The sequence below is a fragment of the Thermobia domestica genome, chromosome 17 (genome assembly GCF_964235325.1).
Source record: "Thermobia domestica chromosome 17, izTheDome1.hap1.1, whole genome shotgun sequence".
NCBI classification, from domain to species: domain Eukaryota; kingdom Metazoa; phylum Arthropoda; class Insecta; order Zygentoma; family Lepismatidae; genus Thermobia; species Thermobia domestica.
The window spans coordinates 70,163,638-70,191,343 of NC_137470.1; the positions used below are offsets into that span (position 1 = coordinate 70,163,638).

The 27,706-nt window shown below is 33.3% G+C and overlaps 1 protein-coding gene across 6 annotated transcripts in view; it reads right to left on the bottom strand.

Moving 5' to 3' along the window:
- Positions 1–27,706, bottom strand: part of sls (sallimus) — a 346,510-nt gene that overhangs the window by 137,129 nt on the left and 181,675 nt on the right. For all 6 annotated transcript variants that reach the window (XM_081744934.1, XM_081744932.1, XM_081744931.1 and 3 more), the window contains exons 18-33: positions 26,955–27,171; positions 26,088–26,235; positions 24,863–25,043; positions 19,745–20,002; positions 19,163–19,299; positions 16,443–16,704; positions 14,966–15,109; positions 14,298–14,555; positions 11,748–11,891; positions 10,954–11,208; positions 10,350–10,493; positions 8,074–8,328; positions 6,770–6,913; positions 5,553–5,810; positions 4,861–5,004; positions 3,679–3,936 (exon numbers count right to left, since the gene is read on the bottom strand). In XM_081744934.1, the coding sequence (XP_081601060.1) occupies positions 3,679–3,936; positions 4,861–5,004; positions 5,553–5,810; positions 6,770–6,913; positions 8,074–8,328; positions 10,350–10,493; positions 10,954–11,208; positions 11,748–11,891; positions 14,298–14,555; positions 14,966–15,109; positions 16,443–16,704; positions 19,163–19,299; positions 19,745–20,002; positions 24,863–25,043; positions 26,088–26,235; positions 26,955–27,171 (3,207 nt within the window). The remainder of the gene's footprint in view (positions 1–3,678; positions 3,937–4,860; positions 5,005–5,552; positions 5,811–6,769; positions 6,914–8,073; positions 8,329–10,349; positions 10,494–10,953; positions 11,209–11,747; positions 11,892–14,297; positions 14,556–14,965; positions 15,110–16,442; positions 16,705–19,162; positions 19,300–19,744; positions 20,003–24,862; positions 25,044–26,087; positions 26,236–26,954; positions 27,172–27,706) is intronic.

The following is a 27,706-nucleotide window of genomic DNA, read 5'->3' on the forward strand; positions in this document are numbered from 1 at the left end:
AAACATAAAAGTTTGCATCCCGGGAAGCTCTTCTTTAGCCTTTTTCTTCTTTTCCTCATCGTCTTTGTAATACTAGTTCGTTTGAAATTTTACATTTTAAAATTAAGTTTGTGCGCGCATTTGGTGCAGGGGGTCCCCGATTTATTGCCAGACGAGCGGTTTGCAATTTAAATGCGTTACGGTGCTTTTCCCTCACTGAGTGGAACTTCAAAATATCGAAAAATAAATCCGATTTAAACTACTCGCTGAGCAAAACAATACGTCTATTGCAAAAATTAATAACGTCTAACAGTTTCGCCAATTATCCACTTGGCTTCATCAGACACTATGAATGCACAGGTAATGACAGATTATATATATATATATATATATATATATATATATATATATATATATATATATATATATATATATATATATATATATATATATATATATATATAAGAGATAGCGAAACAATTCATGAATGCTGATTGGCTACCACAGACTACTTCAGTCAATCCCCTTCAATCACAAAGCCAGAATATAAAACAAAAACAAAATTCGCTAATTCCCTTTCCTCCTTGCTGACACCATATACATACATACCAAAGGGAGAAGTAATAAGGGAGAAGCAAAGAAAGAGGGGAGAAGAAGAGGAGGAAAGAATGATGGAGAAAGAAGGAGTAATATATAAGATCCAGTGCAGTGACTATGATATGTGCTATATTGAGGGAACGGGAAAGCGGTTAAAGAAACTAATAAAACAACATAAGGACGACCTTACGTTAGAGAGAGAGAGAGAGAGAGACAGAAATGCAGTTTATAAACACATAAGAGACACGGGATATTCAATTAATTGAAGTGAAGTGAAAGTGTTGGGCCAAAAGGAGAGAAGATTAGTGAAAAAATGGAAAGAAGCAAGATTCATTGAATTAGAAGGTAATAGGATCATGAACTGGAATTCAGGGCTTAAAATTGATGAACAGTGGAATAAATTGTTAAGGAGCCTTAAAGATAGGATATGTTAATTGTACAAGTTATTTTTGCAAATTCCAGTATTATTTATTTATTTATTCTATATTATTTATATTATTTATTTATTGTACATCATTTATTTATACTTTACTATTTATTTAGTATTCATATTTAAGAATTATTCGTAAGGTTATTTTGTAAATTAGATACGTATGTATATGATGTCAACAGGGGGAGGGAATTAGCGAATTTTGTTTCTGTTTTATATTCTGGTTTTGTGATTAAAGGGGATTGGCTGAAGTAGCCTGTGGTAGCCAATCAGCATTTAGGAATTGTTTCACTGTCTCTTATATATACATAATCTATCATTACTTGTGTATTTATAGTGTCTGATGAAGCCAAATGAATAACTGGCCAGTTACACATTATTAATTTTTACAATAAACGTATTGTTTTGCTCAGCGCGTAGTTTAAATCGGATTTTAGTCTACTAAAGCAAAGCATGGACAATGGAAAATATTACGGAAAATAAAGCTTACTGTTGATTCGTCTTCTTCGTTTGTTTTAAATTGCACTCAAAAAATTACCACGAAATATCAACTCTGAAGAATATAATCAATTGGGTTATTCATGGTTGGAATAAAATGGAGAAGCTATAGTATTACATTTTCTAAACATTAAATATTTTTCTAGATATTTTCCACTTCATTCCAACCATAAATAACTCAACTGATCATATTCTTATATTCTTGATTACTCTTCGTTTTATGTAATCATTTGAAAAATAAGTAAACTGTTTCTCTCGCTTAAGAGGCGCCATGACGGCGAAATTAAAATATCACTAATTTTACAGTAATTATCTGACATCTTCAAATAGATAAAAGATAATCGAAATGTGGAACAAGTGCGCGTTACACAATATTATTTTACATTAGATACCGTTATCATGATTCACTTATCTGCTTTCGATTTCCAGACATTTAGAAAATCGGAATTTATTTCGCGTTTCTAAATGGCTGCAAACGGAAAGCTACTAGGTGACTCGTGATAACGTTACCTCATGAAAAGTAATATTGTCTAACGCGCTCTTCTTCCACATTTCGATTATGTTCTATCTATTTGAAGATATCACATAATTACTGTAAAATTAGCGATATTTTAATATCGCAATGATTAGGCCTTTTAAGAGATTTTACTGCTATTTTTTATGTACCTGAATTGAGGTCGTCTGATGCCTATGTTTACTTAGTCCTGATACTAGCTATCTACTTGTAGAATATCTAGTGCCGGAAATGATATATCGGTTCATATCTTTCTTCTGTATGATTAACCGCATTTCCAGTTAATATAGACTCAATATTCAAAAAATGAACATTTATTTATAAATGAATAGATCAGTTCAATTGTGATTTGATCATGCACATATCAGGAAAATTTATTAGTTTGATTTTAATTTTTAAGTGGATTTTGACACCCCTTTTTACCACCGTAAAGCCTACTTCTTAAAGTGGGGTTCCAATTACTTGTAGGCTTTTATCCGAACCTAGTAACCTCAACACTGGTGTAACTGTTAGAAAAATGGTATAAAATGTTGTCACATTTACAGATATTATTGTGAATAATATCAAATTTTTACGAAATGGAAACGACTAGATATTTTCAACATGACTTAATTGATATATTTGAACGTGTCATAATTAATGTTGCATTCACTTAAAACTGTCCATTGAATTGAAAACTTTTGACTCTGTCTCTGATAGCTATACAGAAATCAATACTTCTAGATCCCTTATAGTCTCTCATAGCTGTAGATCCCTTATACAACGTATTTTTATATTTTGATAGCAAGACTAAAAATTTTCATGAAATGGAATGAATTTACATTTTTCAAACGCATAAAAGAATTTAGCTAGGTCCCGATTTTGCAGAAACTCAAGTTCAGCTTAAGGAAAAATTCACTTCGAAGAGGACAGGAGTAGACAAAGAATTTTGTTAAAATGGATTGAATCTACTGGTTCGCTTGTGAAAAATAAATTAAACTTGATTGCTTCATCAACATAACTTGTTTGTACTTAGTAGGAAGTGATATCATATGTAGATGAAAGGTACAAAAAGCAAAACGAGCTAAATCTATAAATATGTATAAATGTGTAATACCACTGACTAATCAATGTTCCTTTGGAAGTACTTGACCCAGTGAGACAAAAATTTGCAAGGTTGTTATTCCAACTTAAGTTTCAATCTCGATTGGATAATTAATAAGTTTGCACAAGATACAATCAACATATGTTGAAAAGAGCTACGAAAACGAAAAAAAAAAAAAAATCATAATAATGAAATATGGGTCATTTTGAATGAAAAAGAGAGGACACGTTCTATTTTTCTTTATACTATATCCTCTTCAGGCAAAAATTCAATATATGCAAAGAGTGAAAAGTGAGCCCAGACTGAATTCCATTAGAGTTTTTATTTTAGATTTCTCGTTTTTGTCTCGTAAGCAAGGACAGTAAAAAGTATTAAAGATAACGAAAAAGTGAGATAAATTGAGAAAAGCAAACGCATACGAGTTTGGTCTACTTATCCACACCCATCACCATTATCTCTTACACAATGTAACTTGGTATTAAGCTTACATTTATTCTTCAGAAGGAAGTGATCTACCTTAAAGCACCCTATGATTTTACTCTATGTCTCCTATGAAGTATGTAAGTGATAACTAACCTTGAGGTATAGGTCTTCCATTACAGAACCATTCCACCTTCATTGTAGGATCATTAACTGGTGTCAAAGTGGCTTCAAGATGTGCACTTTGTCCTTCAACCAGATTTTCCAAATTACGAAGAGGACGGCCAAATTGAGGTTTCTCCGTAACGACTGTCTCTTCACTTGTAGTTCGACGGTAACGAGATTCATCTTCCAGGTACTGTATCTTCTGCAGAGCTCCTTCGTGCTGACTTTCAACAATTATGGAAGACTTAGCTGTAAAGGATTATAATATTCCTAAGTCGTTATATATAACATTAGGAAAAATGTTAGGTTGCAGAGAAGTATTACTGAGCTTCGCTCGCTTCGATAAAGATAGTTATTTCTATTTTTAGAGCTGCTACTTTCAAACCTAATGATTTTCCTTCTGTTTGTGAGATAATGAAAAACTTTAAAAAATCGTATGCTTCATACAACTAAATAAAATCAGAGTAAAAATTTCAGCAGTGAAGACTGAATTAATCATATCAAAGAATATAAGACGTATATGCTATTGCTTGCAACTTCCTCATGCGGCATTATTATTTTATTTAAAAAATAATAATAATAAAAAAAAAACTTCTGATATAAAGCATCGGTTCCGCAGCAAAATGAGCTTATACACAATTCAATCATATGTAAATTCTTGCAGGTTGTCGGCTTCTTGCATCTTACAGCTCGAGAATAAATATGTACTTAATTTCTAAGCGGGAGGGTGATATTTTTATGTACTCATTTTTTTCTTTCTGTTTTTTTTTTTCTAAAAGTTTGCTTATCGTGTTATATTTCTACTACATTTCAGTCACCCTGTTGATTTTATTTAATGTGTGAATAAACAATAGTTTTATCTGATACTCTTTAAAGAAAGTAGGGAAACTACGTAACTCAAGACAAAACGTGTGTTGCCATAACTAAACTAATGAAACCGAAATGTCATGATACATTACATAACAAAGTCACAATTTTCAATCGTAAAATTTAACTTTTCTTCATGGCTTTGTACGCAACACAGTAAACATATCAAATATTGAGAATGATCATGTATAGCCTAATAAAAAGATGCAGACAGCCTACAAAGAGATAGGGTACGTGACTATTTTGCAATAAAATGCATGCACAGGGATTAATATTCATAAGAACATGTGGAATATTATCACTTACATTTCACATCAATCTTGATGGAAGAAGATGCTGTTCCAAGTCTGTTCGTTGCTTTGCATGTATACTCTCCTGAATCCTCTCCATAAACTGTAAGAATGTCTAATGCAGCAAATCCGAAGTCGTAAGTTGTACGGAAACGATGACCTGTAAGAATTTATTCAAATGCAGACGTTTGTAACATAAATGATAAGTAATAAAAATAAATAAATAAATAAATAAATTCTAATAAATGCCAATATATTAGAAAATGCTTGATGTGTCTTTTGTTGTTTTCTTTGCTTGTTGTCTTCAATCGTATGTTAAATATGTTTCTTTCATTTCCTTTATTTTTTATTTATTTATTTATTTTTATTATTTTTTTGGTATTTTCAGAGTTTTCCAATTGTAGTCCTGATTTTTCTAAGAGATGGTAATTACATATCTAACAATAATAAATAGAACGTACTATGAGTCTGTAATCAACTCAAATACTACTCGAAGAAATCTCGCTACTTTCAGTGATATTCATTAAATGTTAAGATAATATGTTATCTTACATTTTAAATTCAGTACTGAATATGATCAAAGCTAGCGTAGATAATCTTCAAATAATGAACTGTATTTAAAAGTTTCACATTTATGTTTAACATAAGGTGTATTTTCAAGATTTCAGTTATCAAAATCAACTATACAAAACAAACTAAAAGACTAACCAGTTTGAAGTGGTTTCCCGTTATGGAACCACTCTACTTTCAGATTTGGATCTGGATATGGCTCGATACGACACTCAAAGTGAGAGCTCTGTCCTTCAACAAGCTGAGTAGGTCCATTCAGCTGAGTAATGAAGCGAGGGGGCTGAGTGACTATTATCTCTTCTTCCTCACGACGTTGGTATCGCGAGGAATCTTCAAGCATCTGTAATTTTTCCAAAGCTCCTTCATGCTGGCTCTCCAAAAGAAGTGAGGCTTTAGCTGAAAGAATACAATAACTTCAAGAATTGGCCAAATAAATGGTTGAAAAGACAATGTAAAGAAGCTGATTGAGATAATTGAAGAAGTGCTAACGTTTAAATAATTTCTAGGTATCATCGAATATTTATGATCAACTAGTATTATTGACCTGCTACCTTTAACAAATGCGAGTACGATAAAGCTCAAACCAAGTAACAAATGTGATCAGAAGTGTTTTGTTATGTCAGCTCACTAAAAACCGCTAGACATTAGTGGCAGCACTAGGCTCGTAATAATAGTAGAGGGGCAAGAAGGGAGGCAAGAAAAATTTTGGAGAGACGAGGCAACCACATTTCTTTTGCTTTCAATATTATTATTATCGGTTGTATATATTATTATTATTCACCGGTTGTACATAGAAAAATGGGGGATAAAGGGGGCAAGAAAAAATATTGGGGTGGTTGTCGCCTCTCCTCTCACCTTTGTAGCACTGCCACTGCTGGACATCTTGCATTAAGCAAGCTTTCATATATTTTCTATCAATATTCCTGCAAATTACTGTCAGTATTAATTTCATTTTGTTATTTTCTCTTTTTTTCTTTCTTGCTTTTTTTCTTAAAAAAATAAAAATATTTAATAACTTCCAATTGTTTCGTTCATTAATCAGCTCAAGTCTGAAAACGATTCTAAAAGATAATTTATATTGAGATGATATTTAGTAATTGCTACTAATATTTGTATATAAGAAGGAAGTCAAGTATCTTAAAGAATTTTTTCTTCCTTCTTACAAAAAATAGTTGAAATGATGAAGGGGAAGAAAGCCAAGGAAAACTTACACATATCGCCTTTTGTACTCAAATTCGCTATGTTCAGTTACATATTAATAATAATAATAATAATAATAATAATAATAATAATAATAATAATAATAATAATAATAATAATAATAATAATAATAATAATATCCACCTAATACTTACATTGCACAACCAAAGCAGATGAAGTAACAGCCTGTCCAAGTTCATTTATGGCACGACAAGTGTAAGTACCTGAATCCTCAGGATATACGTACTTCATATTTAAGGCTACATATCCAAAATCATGCATTGTTGTAATTCGATTAGCTGGAAATAAAAAAGAAAATTTGATAACACAATTAGTGCATATCATAATTTATTATTTTTTTTTTACTTTGCAACTACTAAATACGAAATTTTCCCGCAGACTGTGTATAGGATTTTCATGGATTATAATTTCATTTTGAGTTTTTCATGCTTTAAGTCTAATCATGATCCAGGGAAAAACTTGAAACATTCAAATATATTTCAACACAACTTGAAAATTATACTTTCGTAAAATCACTTAAATTGTACAAGGACACAAAATTTAATGAAATACAAGGTCTAAATATTTGTACAATTTTTATCATGTAAAAGAAAGGTCGGACATAACAGATGTAAATAAAGTAAGATCTTAATTGAGTAGTTAATTATACAGGGTTAGCATAAATGGTTACTTATAAAGGGCTAGCATTATACAGGTTCGGTTTGAAAAGGCTATACTTTTAAAAGTATTACACGTACACATATGAAAGATATATGAAAAGAACCACAAACTCACCAAGTTTGCATTGTGTGGCAGCACGAGCCCATTATCTATCCCACCTCAACGACTGGCGTATTGGTGAGAATGACCTAGCCTCCCATTTGTTCCCCAGGCCTCCTATATCTCCTGATTTAACGCCCTGCGACTTCTTCCTGTGGGGTACCTTAAGGACCTTATTTACGTACCCCCACTACCGCAATCCTTACTCGATCTCAAAGAACGCATCAGTGCTGCAGTGCAGACAATTGACAGGACTATGCTACAAAATGTATGGAATGAGCTCGAGTGTCGTGTGTCGTGTGACCAAAGGGGCACACATTGAACATTTGTAGAGGGTTATAAACTTGGTGAGTTTGTGGTTCTTTTCATATATCTTTCATGCGTGTATGTGTAATACTTTTGAAAATGCAGCCTTTTCAAAATGAATAAATCATTTATGCGAGCCCTGTAGAATGATCCCAGGTGAGTATAATTATTAAGAGTATGATCCAACTTTCGAACAAATAACATGTGGGTATATACAATATGAAGAATTTTTGTAGGCGTAAATTATGAAGCTGAGATCTCCAAAGAATAGAATAATAAGCAACAATTTGAGTAAGTTTTATATTAAATACCTTATTAACCTTGAAATCCTATCAGCAAATATATAAACTTTAAAAATAGCAAGATAACTTACATGCTTGTATTGGCACGCCATTTCTGAGCCATTCCACTCGTAATTTGGGATCTCCGACAGGAATCAAACGAGCTTCAAAATGCGCTGCCTGGTTTTCCGCTACACGGAGATCTCTCATCGGTTGTGTAAATACAGGTGCTTGAGTAATTGCTTCGTCTTGTGTAGTCGTTCTTTGGTATCTAGAAGAGTCTTCCAAATACTGAATCTGGCTCAAAGCAGATTCATGCTGTGTTTCCATATAGATGGATTTCTTTGCTATAGGAAAGAGAGGAAAAATTAAATCCTTGCTTTTGTTATGATATTGGATTGTATTGTAAACAATCTTTATAGATGCTAAAATAAACTATCTATATCTATGCATCTATCTATCTATTTTTCTATCTATGTCAATAACGACTCCTGAGTTCCATGAGAAAGAAGTCCGATCTATATAAACTAAAATTCTATCGCTTCATGCTACTGGGGGGAAAACTGACCTAATGTATTATTTTTTTATAGTAGTTCTTCTTTTCTTCTTTATATGTAAATGCCGGTTTGATATATTTAAAAACATCTGCTAACGTGAACACCTGATTATAGATTCGCTACTTTAATGACTACATCATGAAGACACTATTTAAAAGTTCTTCTCTCTCTTCATGTTTTGGTGATCTTACTCTCTCTGCAGTTTTGGATAACCCATCACCCAATAGGTCAATTTTTCTAACTTTTATCTTCCTTTTTCATACTTTCTTATGACTGCTTTATAATGCCAATTATATATTTATTTAGTGGCAAGCTACATATTGTCTACTCCTCCTACATACTTTTATGCAGCACTCGGTTCCATCAGCAAGTTCAATGATGCTGACGTCTGGGGGATTTAGTGGTTCAGTGAACGTATTGTAGCTTATTCTGTTGTTCATGAAATTATTCTTGAACAGCTGCAGCAGTGTAAATTAGTGCATAGAGCATCTTGGAAAAGTGCATCATTGGCCGGAAAGAACGTCTAGACCGTAGGATGCACGTGATTATCTAAAATGTCAACATAATCACTGACAGTATTATGTTCTGTGATTACGCTCACAAGACCCATGGACCAGGAAATTGCGGCACACAGGATCATAGAGTCGTCACCATGTTTCAGCTTAGGGAGACGACAGTTTGGAAGATATCTTCTTTGGTCATTCGTCTTTTATAAACACGACCTGTTATTGGATGTAAGGTGAAAGAGGTCTCATCAGAAGTTTCTAGTCATCAGCGGTCCACCTATTATGTTCTCGACATTATTTCCTTCGCGCTAAAGCATAGTTTGAGGTGATCAGTGGTGTGAAAATTGAATCACGACCGTGGGATGCTCAAGTTATGCGACTCACCTGATTGTCACAAGAGACTATTTCAAGTACCGATTGATATTCGCAGTCACTTTTGCCGCTCTACAGTTCTTGGTGACATTCATCTTTAATGATCTGCGACCCTGTTACGATGCCTCTCTTCTCGATTATTACTTTTCGCCGATATTGTTTTACTATGAGTTCTGTGGATCACCTTAGACACCTGTTCCTCAAGACACATCTAACATACTTGCCATCATAGATAGACTTGCGTCAAGTAAGTGAGAGTAATTTGACTTCTGAGGAAATCTCACACTTTGCATTAAACCGTCTGCCCACTTGAAGATTTCCTCTCGCCCGTTCTACTCAATCTAACAGCGACCAGATCCCGCACACGTATCCTTAATGTTACCAATTTACACATCTTACGTGTTGCAAACTACAGGTAGACAAAGAGAATTCTAACATATAGGAATCAACACTTCGCTGCCATCACTTTACAAGCACTAATTTCTGATAGTTTAAAGTCAGATGTGGTAAATTTATAGAAAATGATCATCATAAGTAACACTAGACGGTTTTGTTCCTATCTACTCTATGAATTTGTCGCTCTCGAATTATACTCTATAAAATTAAGGATATGGTAAGGGGCATGATTCTTCTTAAGGAGACGGCATACAAAATTAGGACACATATTAACATGATCTTTTCTACTTAGTGTAAGCAATTCTTTCACCTTACCTAATTTTATACTCTGTTTTGTAGCATTCTTTATGAATCCCTTACTTCGCTTTAAATATTATATAATTATATTCAGCAATAACGAAAAAATGTAAATAACCGTAGAATACACATATTTTGTACAAGAGAACGAGGACATGCATTGTTTTAGAAAACGAGAGAGTTTCGAAGCAAGAAGATTCTGTATGAATGTATACTATGCTTTGTAGGTTGAATACTTACAATGAACAATTAGATTGCACGAAGTTACTGCTTCACCCAACGCATTCTTGGCCCGACAAGTGTACATGCCAGAATCCTCAGGATATGCATACATGATGTCCAAAGCAACGAATCCAAAGTTGTTGGTTTCCGTGAAACGTGAGCCTGGAAAATTACAATGCACATCTCAATACTCTACTTTGATACTACATTTGAAACTACAAACTATATAGTAATATTTAAAAAAAAATCATAATTAGTACACTAAAATTAGACTAATTCGGTTTGTAAAGAACTGTTTATTACAGATCAATTTAGCAAATTTTTGTTCATATTTGCAGTTTCGTCAAAGGTCATTGTAATCTTTCAAATATTAATGAAGAACGAACGAATTTATTTCAGTCAATACAAATAATATATTCACTGCATGTTGAAACTTCATTATATTTGTTTTCTAAAAACCTCGTATATATTTAATGGCTTCATTGATATTTTTTGTTTACTAACACATATTTGCTTTTCTAGCAACATTGCTAATTCACTATGAAAATTCAGATTTTGTTGTGAAAAAAATTAATTACAAATAGTTTTGTACTACTGAAGTATAAGTGGAAGAAATAATAACCTGATTTTACTGGAACATTATTGTGGTACCATTCGACCTTCATAGTAGGGTCGGATACAGGTATAAGACGGCACTCAAAATGTGCCCTTTGACCTTCTTTAATATCTATATTTTTCAGGGATGTAGTGAAAATTGGTGCTTGAGTTGTTGTTTCTTCAATATACTCAGATCTTTGGTAACGGGATTTATCTTCTAGGACTTGAATCTGTTCCAAGCCAGTTTCATGCTGAGTACCAGTGAGAATTTGAGCCGTACCTAGAGAAAAGAAGCAATATATTGTATTTCTTTCCGGAAAAAGAAACTTAAACTACTAAATCTTCATGTACCGAAATGATGTATAAAGAACATCCAGTATGAGTAAACACTATATTCCAACCAAACAGGACAATGATAAGTGTGTCAAGAAAGTAAATACCTAAGTAAAATAATACCATTTGTATAAAAATGGCCATATTGAACTTTTCCAATCAGAGTAAATAATTTCCAATTTAAAAATGCAGTTGCGAAAAGTTTTAACATAACCAGAACACAAATCTCCTCGCAGATTCAATACTCTACTGCGACCATGGAAATTAAAGAAAGAAATTCAGCTATTAGTAAATCTAATACGATTGAATGACTTACTAATTAAAATTTATATGTTACATTAGTGCATTATATTACACACTACTTCTAAATACGTAAATTTCTACTCTTTCAAGAATAAACTAATCTTGACTAGGACTTAAGGAAATAATTAACATTTTTGGAAAGAATTCTCATTGGGTATCTTAAAAATACACATAAATACTTACTCCTGCAAATTAGTGTGCATGAAACTTCATCAACACCAACCAAATTTACTGCACGACAGATATAAGTTCCAGAGTCTTCCGCTATCAAGTCCACAATGTCGAGAGCTACGTAACCGAAGTCATGAATTGGTCTAAACCTGTGACCTATAAAAATAATTTTAAAAGTTTTACAATTCTACTTTAGAGAAGATAAAAATAAATAAATAAATAAATAAATAAACTGACAGTGATACAATTTAAACAGGATACAGTAATGCAATTTATAGTGCGATTCTTCTATACCCACCACTGGTCTACTTAAGGTTTATAATTCGTGCTCAAAAGGATGGAAGGTTCGGAGGAAGCGCAAAATATTACGCGCTGTAACACTTAGAAATATTAGCTAGTATGTACTAGCAATAGACTGAGAGCAGATTATTGGTCTATTATATTGACAAAGATATTTAGACTTCTCATTTTGTTGAAATAACAAGAGTTATATTTTCCTTGAGGGGAGTGCGCAGCCTTTTTGTCACGTCACCAGGGTTGGCAAAAACCATGGTTTTTATTAAAAAAACCAAATAAACCGGTTTTTTTGGTTTAAACCAGGTTGTTTTGGTTTAAACCAGGTTTTTATGGTTTAAATAATTTGCTCTATATATTCATATCATATATGGGCAGAAATAAGTTTGTTTCGCCTTGATGTTATTATGCGACAACCGAGTTATGCTGGAAGTGGTCACATAAGCTTAAAGCGGAATAAAAACCGCTTCTCGAGTTACATCCGAGAGAAACTGTCCTCCATTTGAACTCGGAACCAGGACTAATTGGCCACAAATGCGATACGTCTGCCGACTCACTCACGAAGGAATCCTGATAAAAATCGTTGTACTGATCCTTACATGCTTCTTAATATAACTGTCAAGAGTCATTTCAGAAGGACAAAAGATAAACAGTTGCACAAGTGAAACCATTACACAGAATTACATATGAACAATTTCAAAGTACTACGGAGTACAGAAGAACTAATTTAGTTCAAGTTAGTTAACAACGACTTTTGTTGGTCCAAATTAAAGAAATACGCCGATTTAATCTGCATATCAATAAGAAAAGTGAATAAAGATACGAATTATTTGAGTCCACTTTGGCTCAGACTCATTTATACATAAATAGATACCAAAGATACTTATTTCACTAAAGGCCTCTCGTGAGGTCTGTATGACCCTCCCCCCCCCCCCACACACACAAAAAGTACAGCATTTTCGATGTATTTTATCAATAGTAAACATTGAAACGAAACAATATTTAGAATTTTTCTTCGATTGCAATTACATAACAATAATAACTACAAAAAATCACAAAATAAACATTTATAAACTTATAAAAAAAAGGTTGCTTTTGTAGTATAATCTTTTTGAGTAATGAATGGAGAATTTAGGTCTGAATATAATACGAATAATATACGGGAGTGACACGTGATAACCCACAAATGTGTGTTCATCAAGATTTTACAAACACTTACACTTTTACGAACATTTTTTGTTTTTTGGTTTAAACCAGTTGGTTTTTTTGAAAAAACCAGCTGGTTTAAACCTTGGTTTAAACCATGGTTTAAACCACCTTGGTTTAAACCAGCCAACCCTGCACGTCACCATGGAAGGTTTATTTGCTTAATATATTAAGACAAATACTTTTTCGTCCGTGGGAATAACACAGAATATTATCTGCTTAACACTTGGGAATATTGTAATTCACCCTTTTTCCTTCCCTTCACTTTTTCTTCCCTTCTATCTGAAATGTTAAAAATAAAACGAGAAGTCCAAATACCAAATTTCGTGTCTCTAACCTTCAGAGATTCCGAGATATGGATATCTTATTATAATAACTGTAATCCCCTACCCATTTTTCCCCTTCTACATCAATACATAAAACTCTGATCTAATCTTAAGAGATTCCAAAATATGGACATTTTAATATAATAATTTCCATCGCCATTTCCTCCATTCTCCATTGTATTTCCAAAAAAATCCTTCCCTAGAGGTACCTTGCATCAAAGATTCTATGTACTGTCCAAATTTTAAGTTTCTACCTTAAATGGATTTGCCTAGGAGTTTATCTTTCAGTCGATCAGGACAACAAAGCAGGAAACTGCATATATAAAACTGTGACTAAAATTTACACCTCATTGCATTTAATGAAATAATTCTTCTTTGTTAAATAGGGTTTTTGGAAATCAATGCAAAATTGTACTAAACATTAATTTGCTATCCATCGATGTTCAAAATGAGTTGCACCCCTTGCTTAAATTTATAGTCTCACACACTATCTTAAATAAGTACACATAAAACAAATTGGCGAAGAACTTGCAGAATTAAAATGGGCAATAATGTGAAATATAGTTTTCAAGTGGTTCAAGGAAAGCAAGCTATGAACTTTCAACATTTCGCAAAAGCAACTTTTAACAATAAGAAAGTGAGCTTATAGATAGTACAACGAAAGTACACGAACTGCACTAACTTTTGTTTTAAACTAAATGCTACATGCTACTGGACTATTCTAAGGATTACTTACCAACTGTGATTGGCCTTCCATTCTTATACCACTCAACTTTCAAGTTGGTATCAGTGACAGGTTCTAACTTGCATTCAAAGTGGGCATGTTGACCTTCTCTCATGTTTTCGAGGTTTTTAGGTTTGGTTACAAATTTAGGTTTAATATTTACAATTTCGTCCATATATTCTGTCTTCTTGTAACGAGAAGAATCCTCCAAATATTGAATTTTTTCCAAACCAGATGGATGTTGAGAGTCCATGATGAGATCTTTCTTTGCTGTAACAGTTTAAAAGAGTTATTTATGTAAGGAAAAAGTTACAGATTGTCATATCGAATATGAACATTTTTCTGCACCACTTGCGTTTCGAACAATACAAAAAATAATAATACGAACGTGTAACAAAATACATAGTGTTCTTTGTATGAAGTACATTATTCATTTTGGAAGAGAGCCTATCTTATACGAATCACCTGAGCTAAAATCAGATAATTCAACTATAATAATTTACTTTTGTCAAACAAAATATCACTAAAACTTGATAATCGAAAGATGTTGGTTAATTCTTTCGACAAACTTCACAGCACTTTTTATATCATATTATGCTAACCAATCATCATAAAGAAAACACCATCATTAAGTGGCTTTCCTACTAAACTAAATTAAATAGTTCAATAACATAACTTACCAATTACACGCACAGAACATGAAGTAACTGCTTCACCCAGTTGGTTGCGTGCTTGGCAAGTATAAACACCTGAATCTTCAGGATAAACACTCAGTAAGTCCAGTGCAACATAATCGAAGTCATAAGCTGGTCGGAAACGATGACCTGAAAAATAAATAAATAAATAAATACCTAGGTATATACATGATGATGCATGCACGTGAATGATAATTGAAGAATTGGTGGGATCAAAATGTCTGAGAAGACAGGAAAATACTGCGAAAATTCACGAGTACGATGTTCTCTACCACAAATTATATAATGTCTAAAGACAATGTAAAGTGTACTAGGTAGCATATTTTACTATTTCTTAAAATCATAGAGAGAAAGGTACATTAAAATAAATTGTGTTTGCTGTAAAGAATACCAAGGAACAATTAATACTCTCAAGTAGTTTACAGGGAACTAGATGTACGGAAAAGATCAAGGAAAGCCTGAAAGAAGTCTTGGTAAATAAATCTCGAGCAGTAGTAACGACAAACTATTCTAGAAACTTGTTAAACTACGAATTTCCATTTAAATTAATAAATAACACTGAGAATACACTTTGTATCAAATCACAGAGCACTCTGGGATCCCGCACGCACATAATATATCTATTATATTGTTATTTATTCATTTATTAAACTTCCAGTTACACACTGAATGCTTATTACGGTTAGTGTAAAGGGACTAGTTTTGTCAATAGATGTCACTACAGTCTTCGTATCTTTCCCATGTATTTTTTACCTTTCACGAAAATTTACAATTTATCTTACAAATTTCAATCTACAGACTTCAAATTTTTAGAGAAGGGACTTCATAACCTATTGAAGAAAACAATCCGTGTCGATTTTTTATTTAGAATTTTCTTCACTGTTGAAACAGTTCCATTGTTAAAGGTTTGGATATTCATTTCAACAATCAAGTCATTTCAATAATGAAGAAAATTCTAAATAAAAAATTGACACGGATTACTACATTCGATATATCATTAAGTTTTTTTTCTAAAAATCTGAAGTCTGTAGGTTGAAATTTGTAAGAGAAATCGTGAATTTTCGTGAACAGTAAAAATATACATGGGAGAGATATGAAGACTGTAGTGCCATCTATCGGCAAAACTTGTCCCTTTAAACCAACCTTAACGAATAAATGAAAATGAAAAAGGAAATAAGAGGAAGTCGCCAGGGGATATATTTAAAGGTAATACCCTGGCAGTGTTTAGGTGAAACTGAGGAAGAATCATGAAAATATCTCAGTAAATATGGTAAGCCACTTCATTCGAACCCGCTACCTCCCAATTGCGAAGAAAGTACGGAAACCACAAGCCTACGCTAGCTCGGTTTTCGATATGACCTGGATATTTCAAAAAAACGTTGATACTAAACTTGACAAACTAAATAAATATTTTTTTTAAAACTAACTTCTCATAAATACTGGAAATTATTGGAAATCTTACCTGTTCTGACGGGCCTTCCATTCACAAACCAATCTACTTTCATAGTAGGATCACTAACTGGCTGCAATCGACACTCTAGATGAACATTTGTTCCTTCTACGGTTTCCAAGTTATGCAACGGGCGAGTAAACTGTGGGACTTGTTGAATAGAAATATCTTCTGTCGTAGTACGTTGGTATTTAGAAGCATCTTCCAAATACTGAATCTGCTCCAAAGCTGCTTCGTTTTGAGTTTCTGTCACAATATTTGATCTGTCGATCACCTACAAAGAGATATGAACAAATTTATAAATTTTCAAAGGTTTTTACAGTAACCACATAATTATAAGTTTGAATTCCGCATTATATATTAATTCAAATGTCAACAAATCGCCTCGAACAGTACAATAGGCAATTAATATTTTATCAATGACATTCTACTACCAGAAATACCAAACTAAACATTACTGGTCGAACTTAGTTCCCAAATAACAATAATAATAATAATAATAATAAGGAACTTCACGGAAGAAACAATCTAAAAGTAGTTAATATCATAGGCGCCGATTATACATCTGCCCAAATATTTGAATATCCATACCGAACTGTTCTTTGTGACCATATCCGTGGATTTCCTCGGGATTCTCCCGTTTCCTCTCACTTCATTCATTTTTCATCATCACCGTCTCCTTTAGCCTAGCCGGCATAACCATGGGACGTAAAACTCAAAAAATTTCATTTCATTTCCTTTGTGTGTGTGTGTGTGGGAGAGAGAGAGTGCAAATTTCCACTAAATTTGCTGAAATAATGAGCATCAAAGGTTTGAAGGATACTGATATTTTGGGGACTAAATAGTTTATATTTTAGCAAGAGGTTGCATCCTTAAAGATTCCCTTGTCTACCAGCCATCCGCTGGTAGCGTGCCTTCTTATTTAAACTGCTAGGTAAATGAAATATTAATCTAGTTCCTGAATGATACTTAAATTTAATATCTTCAAATAAAATGCTGCGTGTAATGGTGTATCTGTTAAGTGAATGTGATAGCACATAAATCTCCCTCTCGCTAACGTTTCTACTGATGAACTGGTGCCTTTCTTCTCTTGGAATCTGGACATGGTTTCTCCATAGAATTGGACGAATTTGAAGTCATAACTACTGCCAGTAAGACAGTATAAAACTCAGTTTGTCTAATATGATTCTCTCCTAAAACTCTCCTGAAACTCACAGAGAGTTTCGAGGCCATCAGTTTTTATATGGCGGAAGAATGAATATTCTTTGTAGTTACAAACATGGAAATTTACAGCTCTCGATATCCAAGTCCGAAATCTTGATATTAGCTGTAAATTGTCAGTTGAAATGAGAGAAAAAACAATAAATCTTTAAGTTTTACGTCCCATCGTTATGCCGGCGAGACTAAAGGAGACGGTGATGATGAGAAATGATTGAAATGGTGAAATGAAGAAAGTGGGAGGAAACGGGAGAACTCCGAGAAAACCCACGAACACAGTGTTTGTCTACCACAAAGCTCACTTGGTGCGAGCTGGAATCGAACCAAGGACCTCATGCACCAGAGGTGAACACTCTACCACTGAGCAACCGCGGTCCCTAAAGTGAAAGATTTATGTGTATCAGCATTATGTAGTAAGATGTGTTAAACATTGTGTATGAAGTGATGCATATACAATTTCTACATTTGTGACCTGACAAGCTATTATACAATAAACATACACAACATAAGTGATATTCTATTATTCTTCCGTGTTGAATGATCCAAAACATCCTCAAATAAATTGTATCTGAATAGTAACATTTTGGTTTACGATTTATACATTATATATTATTGATTTAATGTTAGTTGCACCACAATATACAGTCCACAATACAGCACATGTGCTTCTTCAGCAATACATATAAAGAAGTACTAACTCGACTAATATAGTGGCTAGCGCGTGCGCCTATGATGCACATGGATCCGGGATCGATTATTGGTGGAAGAGCAAAAAGAAAAATATGAATTTAACGACCATTCACTTTTGTTAATCATCCGTTTTTCCTTAAAGGCCATAACCACGGGACGTTGAACTAAAATGTCACTTTTCGACCACTTTTTCTTGTTAATTTCAATTACAATTGTTTCTTTGAAAACAATTACCACTTAATCATCAATACTAACTGTTTTTAATTTTAAAAGTCATTATAGAAACAAATCTTTTCAACTTTATCACGAGGGTTTGACAGACATTGAGGTCAGTCACGTGTGTTCCTCAAACCAAACGTGCTTTCTAATGATTGACATGAGTCTTTGATCGAACTACAAATATGAAGTTTTTTTTTAACATATCAAAATTAAATTATCTCTTAGATAATTTTGACAGTCTTTATTCATAAAGTATTGTAATTTTCGCCACAACAGAAAATACTTTACTACTGAAACATAATTTGAGCTATTTGTGCGCTTTCAAATATTTAATTTTTTAACTCCTTGTCACAAAATGCTGCTGCCACGTACGAAGTTTAGTAATTAATATATGAAATGTTTCTCTATGCTGGACATCATCTTGAATTTCTCCAAATGCGCTACTTTTGAAAAATGTTTCGTTTGTGCTTGATTTTTTTTCTACTATTTCAGTTCAGAATTACTATACTTCTTGAATTATCTCTGTAGGAACAAGGTCAGCATTGAATTTGAGAAGTCCTCGTTTATAGTTAATATATACTTTGTTAATGTATTTTAGTGCTTACCCTGACACAAGCAGAAGTATGTGCAGTGCCCAAATGATTCGTAGCTCGAACAGTGTATTCACCAGAATCCAAAGTTGTTGCGTGGACAATATCCAACGCTACATAGCCAAAGTCATAATAGGTCCTGAAGCGTGAACCTAAAGAATGAAAAAAGGAAACCTGTAAAGAGTGTGACTAAAGAATCTATTATCCCATTTTATGTTAAGCTCTCTACTGTATAAAGTTTTCATCTACCGTACTTTAAATAGGATTTACGGTTTTACTAGTATTGAAGAAAATAAAGAAATAATAATAATAATAATAATAATAATAATAATAATAATAATAATAATAATAATAATAATAATAATAATAATAATAATAATAATAATAATAATACTTCCTGTTTAAGCTATGTTTATTTTCTAACACTTAAAATCTCCATTCATTTGTAGATTCATCTACGTGAATCAAGAGGGGCTCTTATTTTTTGATTCTATTAAAGTACGAAAAAAATATAATTTTAGGAAGCAAGTTTTCCAATTAATTCCAGCAACTGTACTTGATGGATCATTTCTATTTAATCCACTTTAAAATACTTACCTACAGTAACAGATTTTCCATTGAAAAACCATTCAACGCGCATTGTCGGGTCACCCATTGGTTCCAATCGGCACTCGAGATGAATATTTTTGCCCTCATTGACTGGTTTGGGGTCAGACAGTGGTTGTATAAAGATTGGTTTTGACTTTGAAATTTCTTCAATATCATATTGAGGCTCTCGGAACTTAGTACCTTCTATTTTTTGGGTTTTCTGCATGGTAGTCTTGTGCATACTTGTGGTATCGATACTGGCACGAGCTACATGAAAAAGAAAACATTTGATTTTTTAAAACATAATCTTCAAGAAAGTTCTTTATTTAATTTACAGTGAGGTTATCCTCTACACTATTTTAATCAAGTGGAAATTTCAGTCTGTTTAATATACTTTCCAGTTTTACTCAACATTTGAAGAAACGTTACCATCAAATATTATTTTAACCTTTGTAAGTTAAGTTTCAGCATTCTGTTGATATATAAATAAGCAAGTAAACAGGACGCTAATATCAGAATTTTGCTTCTAGTTCAGATTGGCTTTAAGACTGTAACTGCCATTGCATTTTTTGTCATTAAGATTTAAAAATATTCGGAAATATAAAATCTATAGATGATTGTCTGCTCTTGCAACAGGATCTGAGTAATACACTAAAATGGTGTACTACCAATAGACTTGCAGTAAATATTAATAAGTGTAAAACCATGACATACAGTAGACGTGAAAAAACGTATGACTTTACTTACTCGATCAATGGAACAAGGTTAGAAAAATTAGATACAATTAAAGATCTAGGTGTGGTATTTGATCAAAAGTTAACCTTCTCGCATCGTGTGGCAAATATCACCAAGGATGCATATCGAAACCTTGGGTTTCTTATCAGAGCAACCAAAAAATTTACAAATGGTAACACTTTAAAAGCGATTTATTTTTCTTAAGTGAGATCCAAACTTGAACATACCTCACTTGTTTGGAACACTTGTGAAAACACGCAGTCAAAAAGTAGAGCAGGTGCAAAGCAAATTCATACGTTTTCTCACATACAAGAGGACAGGACTTTACCGAAAATGCGAACCGTATGATAATTTACTTGACAATTTTACACTTCAGACACTTGAATAAAGACAGACGCTGAACGACTTCCTTTTCTTACACAGACTTTTGCGTAACAAGACTATATAGACATAATTGCAAAAATAATGATTCACCACGTTCCATCCCTCAAAACATGCAAGGGAAATAGTGGCCTGTTCTACTGCAGGAAGGCACGTACAAATACACTGCATATGTCACGTACATGGAGAATTTGTGCTACATACAATGAAATCATTAAGAGTTATGGAGATGTAGATATATTTCATTGTTGAGAAAAGTCATTCAAAAAACTAACATTGAGTGTTCTGTACAAAAAAAAAAAAAAAAAAAAAAAAAAAAGTTTAAGTAAAATGTATTATTTTTATTTGATATTCTATATTCAAGTATCGGCTTCATTATAATTTAATTTTTGTATTAAAGTTTTACGTTATACTCTAACATTATGTATTCAAGTTCATATGTAGGCGCTGCAATTGGGCAGTAATGTTTGTTGTGTCGATGAATAAATAAATAAATAAATAGGTAAATAAATTATGAAGGTTACCAAGCCACAAAACGTACTTGTTTTGTGCTGCAAGTTGGTTGGCGAAGGAGACTACATGTCTGATATGGTGTGACTTGATAACGAAAATTTACTTAATAACATTTTAGTTTGTTAATCTGAATACTTCAATAGACCAATAAAATTTTTCTTGCGTCCGCGAAACAATCACTCCATTTCTTAAGTTCTTTCTGGGAAGGTAACTTCTTAGTATCACGTGACTCACGTATCATATAAACTCAGGGTGAGCCGCGGTGGCTCAGTGGTAGAGCGTTCACCTCTGGTGCTTGGGGTCTCGGGTTTAAACTCTGTTCCCGCCAAGTGAACTTCGTGGTGGACAAACACCGTGTGCGTGGGTTTTCTCGGGGTTCTCCCGTTTCCTCCCACTTTTTTCATTCCACCATTTTCATTCATCTCTCATCATCACTGTCTCCTTTAGCCTAACCGGCATATCCGTGGGACGTAAAACTCAAAAATGTAATTTCATTTCATAAACTCAGGTTGCAAAATATTAGATGGATGGAGAAATTCTACATTATATTTCTAAAATAATATATCCCCTACAAAGTTACTGGGGATGAATACAGAAGACATGTTGTCAGTATTGTACAAATTAATTACAGTAACTCATAAGAAATCAACATGTATTTCATACATAATTGCAGTAACGTAGCGTGAAGTTTTGAAATGGGTAGGCTGATATTAGATTCGTAGCTAGAGGGTGGCTAGGAGGGGCCCAGTCCCCTGAAACTTGAAGTTGTTTGTTGTATATATTTGAGTGTAAAGTGAATTCAAGTCCCCCCCCCCCCCACAAAAACTATCCCGCCCTTATTTAAACGATCTCGTCCTAGTGTTCTGACTACGGACCTGGCTGTAATGCTTGATAGAAAATTGCTAATTCATGCAGAATATTTTCATACAATGCAAGAAAAATGATAAATGTGGTTCTGCTTATTTCCCTTACATATACGGTTTCCTTACAGTGGATCATATACACATCATATATACACATCAATCACATACAGTGTATTACTGTTTCAAAGAAACAAATAAAAACGGATATAGAGGTATCTTAATTTTAAATTCTCCAAATCATAGACACAAACTTAAGCACTTCACCCACAACAACACATATCAGCATACTAATGGAAAACAGTAGTGCTGCAGCTCACAGTCAATTTATGCTTTTTACAGAAAAATCTATTTTTAGATTGAAAGTACAAAAAAAACTATACCTCATCTGAGGCCTCATTCAGTATCGATCTTTGCAAAACTTGCGGGTCGCAACGGAACGCAAAAAATACTACAAGCAGTTATAACTGCTATGTCAATTATCCCTAACTACAATGCAAATTTTATGCTGCGATAACGCAAACCGGTACGCAATATGCTCCCTGATGTATTAGTACTATTCAAATTAAGATTTTTATTCGTTCTCCTTTTGTTTTCTTTGTTAGAACTTGACTGAATGCGAGCTCCTAAATTTTTCATAGTCTCTCTGTTTTATACTTTCTTACAAGACCGCGTCCTGTCGCTTTTGTTTTCCAAACACCCGAAAGGCTAGCCTTTCGTCAGCATTCGTCCACTTTCGTTGCATCTTGTTGAATTTGTGTATTGCTCACGGTTTTCGTATCCTGAGGGTGACGGGAAAGCGATTGTCACCGCCCCATTCTCAAGATTACATGAGAAAGGCGGAAGGCTAGCGGCCCATAGCCTACAATGCGTTGCAGAAGCTTCAATCAACTGTATTCTCGCGTGATGTTTAAACAGCGCATCATTAAATAAATCCATAATCCATTTTAATAAAATTTATTGTATTAGTCCAAAAGCAACATTTCAGGCTGAGATATAATTAAATGGATAGGCTAAGCCTTATAGCCTTAATGGACACTACGTCCCTGCATAATTGATGGGGGAGCTAGTGGTTAGCCTAGCGCGCCAGACGTTACACATTGCCTGTTCTCCACCTTACCAAACCCCAAACGCTGAAATCTATCAACATATCGCAATGGATCATTTACATAGCCTCAGAACCCGCTACATTACACATCATATAGCTACATTTCGTATTACAATCACAGACCCCTTAGATCAGACTCCTGCTCTCCCTCGTTCTAGTTATCCTCCTCTGGACCACCTACTAATAATTTCTGAACGAGAAACCAAGTCAGATGACTACAGCCGGAGCGCCGAGTCTATCAAAATCATCCGTATTTATATCGTTAATAGCCTGGACATCATACTGACATTCCATTGCCACTTGCACCAGAGCTTCTTTTCCCTAAAGTCGCCGTAAGCCGTCCAAGGGCTCAGGATTAACTTACTTTATTGCGGTGCCCACAAATTATGTAGTTGTGCAACTCATGATATTAAGTACACATTTTTCATCTCAGCTCTAAAGATATATTGAAACCTGTTTAGTAACCTGTAACCACCAATCATTACAGCATCACACTGGCCAAAAAGAAGGCGTCACCTTCTACGGCCCACCCATCGTGAGACTGAATGAAAGACAGTTAAAGAAAAATTGGTCGGCGATATCCCTAATCTTATATAATTTAATAATTATGGATGTTAAAGTCTGTGAACTCTCTATGTTAAAGGACTCCAAAGTAAAGAGTTATTTTCTCCACATCTGTCCCTCCCCTCCTTTACTGTGATTATTTCGCATCCTGTATAGTCTCATAATATGCGACTGTTTACGTTATTTCTTGACTTTACTTCCTTTCTGCAACAGAATTGTAGAATACAATTGCAAGCAAGATAATTTGTTCAAAATAGATTTCCGTATGTAAGGAACTCAGCAAAAGAAAACAGAAGAAAATTAAGAATTAATAATAAGAATAGGGAAGAGAAATTACTTAGAGTACTTTAAACCAAGAAGATCGGATGATACAGCTATTACTAAGTACCTATTACAGTTACATGTTTTCCAAGGTCGTATATTTCCGACAAATTCTTTTGAAACCTTAAACGTACCTTTTCTATAATATGCAGAACAACGAATTTATTCTAAAACAACATTTTTGAAGTGCTATATAAATGTTATTTACTCATTATTACTGATAGTGTGTTTGAAGAGATAACTTCACGTTTGCCAATACATATACCATTATTTGTTCTGAAATGTGTATTGTTCGCACAAATATGAACACTTATACTTCTTCTGTCGATTCTAGTTTTTATTCTCAAGTTCAAATCTCTAAATATCAGAATAAAGAAGCTTACATATCTTACATTAATATACCTAGAATTTATTTGAAAGTAATGAAGCTCTACAAAACACGATATTGCAGGATACTACAGTAAACCTGTTAAGTGAGCTACCCAAATTGATCACTTGTGTTATTTGGCTGCATAACTCTGTCATGTATTATTATTACTCCAGAAGTTGGGCACTTGTGCCATTAGGACATGTTTGGGACAACAAGAGTGCTAAGTTAGGTTGCATTGTCAATTTTCATAGCACACATTAAAACTTAAAACTTACTTTCGACTTCCATAGTGGCTGAAAGCTGAGCCTCTCCCAATGCATTTCTGGCCACAACAGTGTAAGTGCCCGCATCTTCTGGACGGACGCTTAGTATATCCAGTGAAACATAACCAAAATCGTGATAGATTTGAATTCTAGTTGCGCTCATGATTACTTTTCCATTAAAATACCACTCGACCTACAAAAAGAATACAGAAAATAATGAGCTACACAACCTTACGTAACCCACGAAAACTTTTATGTCTGAAGCTAAAATGGCAAATAAGCAGTATACAATTCAAATTGAATATCAACAGATAGGAAAGTACTCATTTAATATTATTTTTTAAATTTTAGTTTATAATAAAAACATTTTATACTAGAACTTCATTTTACTTTTAAGCAGATCGTATTGTCTGAAATAAAAATCCTCAAGACACATATCATCTATTTATTTGAAAGTTATGTCCAGCTATTCAAAACCAACTTTAATTCTCTGGGGTAGAATTAAAAAGAAAAATATTTTCTTTATAAACATATACAAGTTAAGAACAGCAACTGCCAAATTTCACGTCATTCTACCCAGGGATTCAGAAGATACAGCGATTAGTCAATCAACGGTATTTTGCTGTTATACTCTGTCAACTGACAATCAGTGGTTTGGCCTTCATCTGTACCATGAATATTAATTAGTCCAATTAACTGACCGACTCATATTCTCTTAAGCAAAATACACCTATACTCCAAATTTCTTGCCAATGGTTCAAAACAGTTATAAAATAATTGTAAACCCTCTGCCGTACTTCTTCGTGCTAGCGTCTTCAAAATTCGTGCAAACAAATTAGGTATTCATAATTTGTGTATCAAAAACTACCTACACACAAAGTTTTGTCTCTGTGGGTTACGTATTTTAACAGAAACATACCTTTTAACTTGCTTTCTCACACCCATTCGGAGTGGGATTTCTCAAACACCTGTAGTAGCAAAGGCTGTGGCCTAAGAATAGCATTTATCTGCACTTAAATACTGTATTCTGTTCGAATACTCAGGTGAATATTCGTGCTAAGAAGTTTGTGAAAAATTACAGTAAATGTGTAGCCCAAAACAAGTCAACGTAGGAAATAATTAGAGAAAATAATTGTATAATGTTACATAATGAAAATACATTGGTTAAAATCTGAACAAGAGTCGTATTTGTCGTTTAAAAAATACCTATTGAAGGAAGAAAAAATAATACTCTTACCTGCATGGTCATATCGTTTTGGGGCTCTACCCGAGCTTCGAAATGAGCTCTCTGGCCTTCCACAATCTTATTAGTTCCTTTTAGTGGGCCCAAAAATCTTGGTTTCTGAGTGATAGTTGATTCCTCATGAACACTGCGAGCGTAGCGACTAAACAGAAGCAAGCCACAATTTCAATCAGTATAGTGAGATTTCAAAAGTTTTAAAATTACTCATATTATTAAGATAATTTCCAACTTTTATTTAAACACTTAAACACGAAGTGAACAACATATTATATTTCATATATTATGAGAGTTTAGAAATAACACTCATTCTTACTATTGTACTCTAGATAAGAACTACAATAATCTGATTAAAAGTAAACAAATATACTATTACTAATATTGTTTCATATATATCTTATGCTGCATACATTAAACATATCTTTTTAGATAGATAATTAATATCTAAAATAAGAAACAATGTATAAGTCGTTAGGAAATGTTGGGTTTAAAAAATACATCATAACAATATATATCTTTTCAGAAATGAATTTAAATGCAACGTGTAACAAAAAGATAAGCTATATGGCCTATTTTACAAGTAATTAGCATTTTATGATTATACTTCACGTTCTTTTCTGTACTATACATACATCTTGCAGTACAAAATATAGCAAATCATTAAGTTTTAAATTATTATTATTATTATTATTATTATTATTATTATTATTATTATTATTATTATTATTAATAATAATAATAATAATAATAATAATAATAATAATAATAATAATAATAATAATAATAAATGTTCTTGTCTTTTGTGTAAGTTATTGGCTAGAACATATCTTCTAGCTTAAGTGTTTCAATAGAATTAAAACTTGCCTTGCATCCTCCAAATATTGAATCTTCTCCAGGCCTCCAGGATGCTGGCTATCCAATATAATATCTTTCTTGCTAACAACAGTAAGTTGGGCTGTAGTCGTAGCTTGACCCATCTTGTTAATGGCACGACAAGTGTATGTGCCTATGTCATGCGTTGTTACTGATTTTATTGTGAGTGCAACATAACCAAAGTTGAAGAAGCTTGTAATTCGTGAACCTTAAAAGAATAATAAATTATTAAAAAATAAGATAAAATCATTATCATATTAATCTAGTGGCGTTCTGAAAATCTATTCCTTCGAAATTCTCTTTCGTAACTATTACTGGCAGTAGGTACACACAATTTCATCAAGAGGGAGGGGGGAGTTCTAGCTCCCAAATGATATCATTTCAGGGGTTTGTGTAACAAATTAATTCATTCTAAAACCTATGTAACTAAAAGATTCAATGCCACATTCACAAAAGCTCTCCATTGATTTCTGTTCTTAGCCAACTGGATCCAGTTTCTACTTTGCACTTAAGTACTCCCATTTCTGTAAAACTGTCGTCCTACCTGTACAGAGGTCTTTGTAATAGTATTTTTTGTTTGAGTTTCCAATTATAATTTTGAAAATGTTCCTAGTTTCTTCCATTCTGGCTACATGACCTGCTCACCTGACCTCCTAGACATAATGATTCTAACAATGTTAGGTAAACCGTATAAATTATGCTGTTACTCCTTATGAAGCTCAATTATTTCCCATTCTCATCTA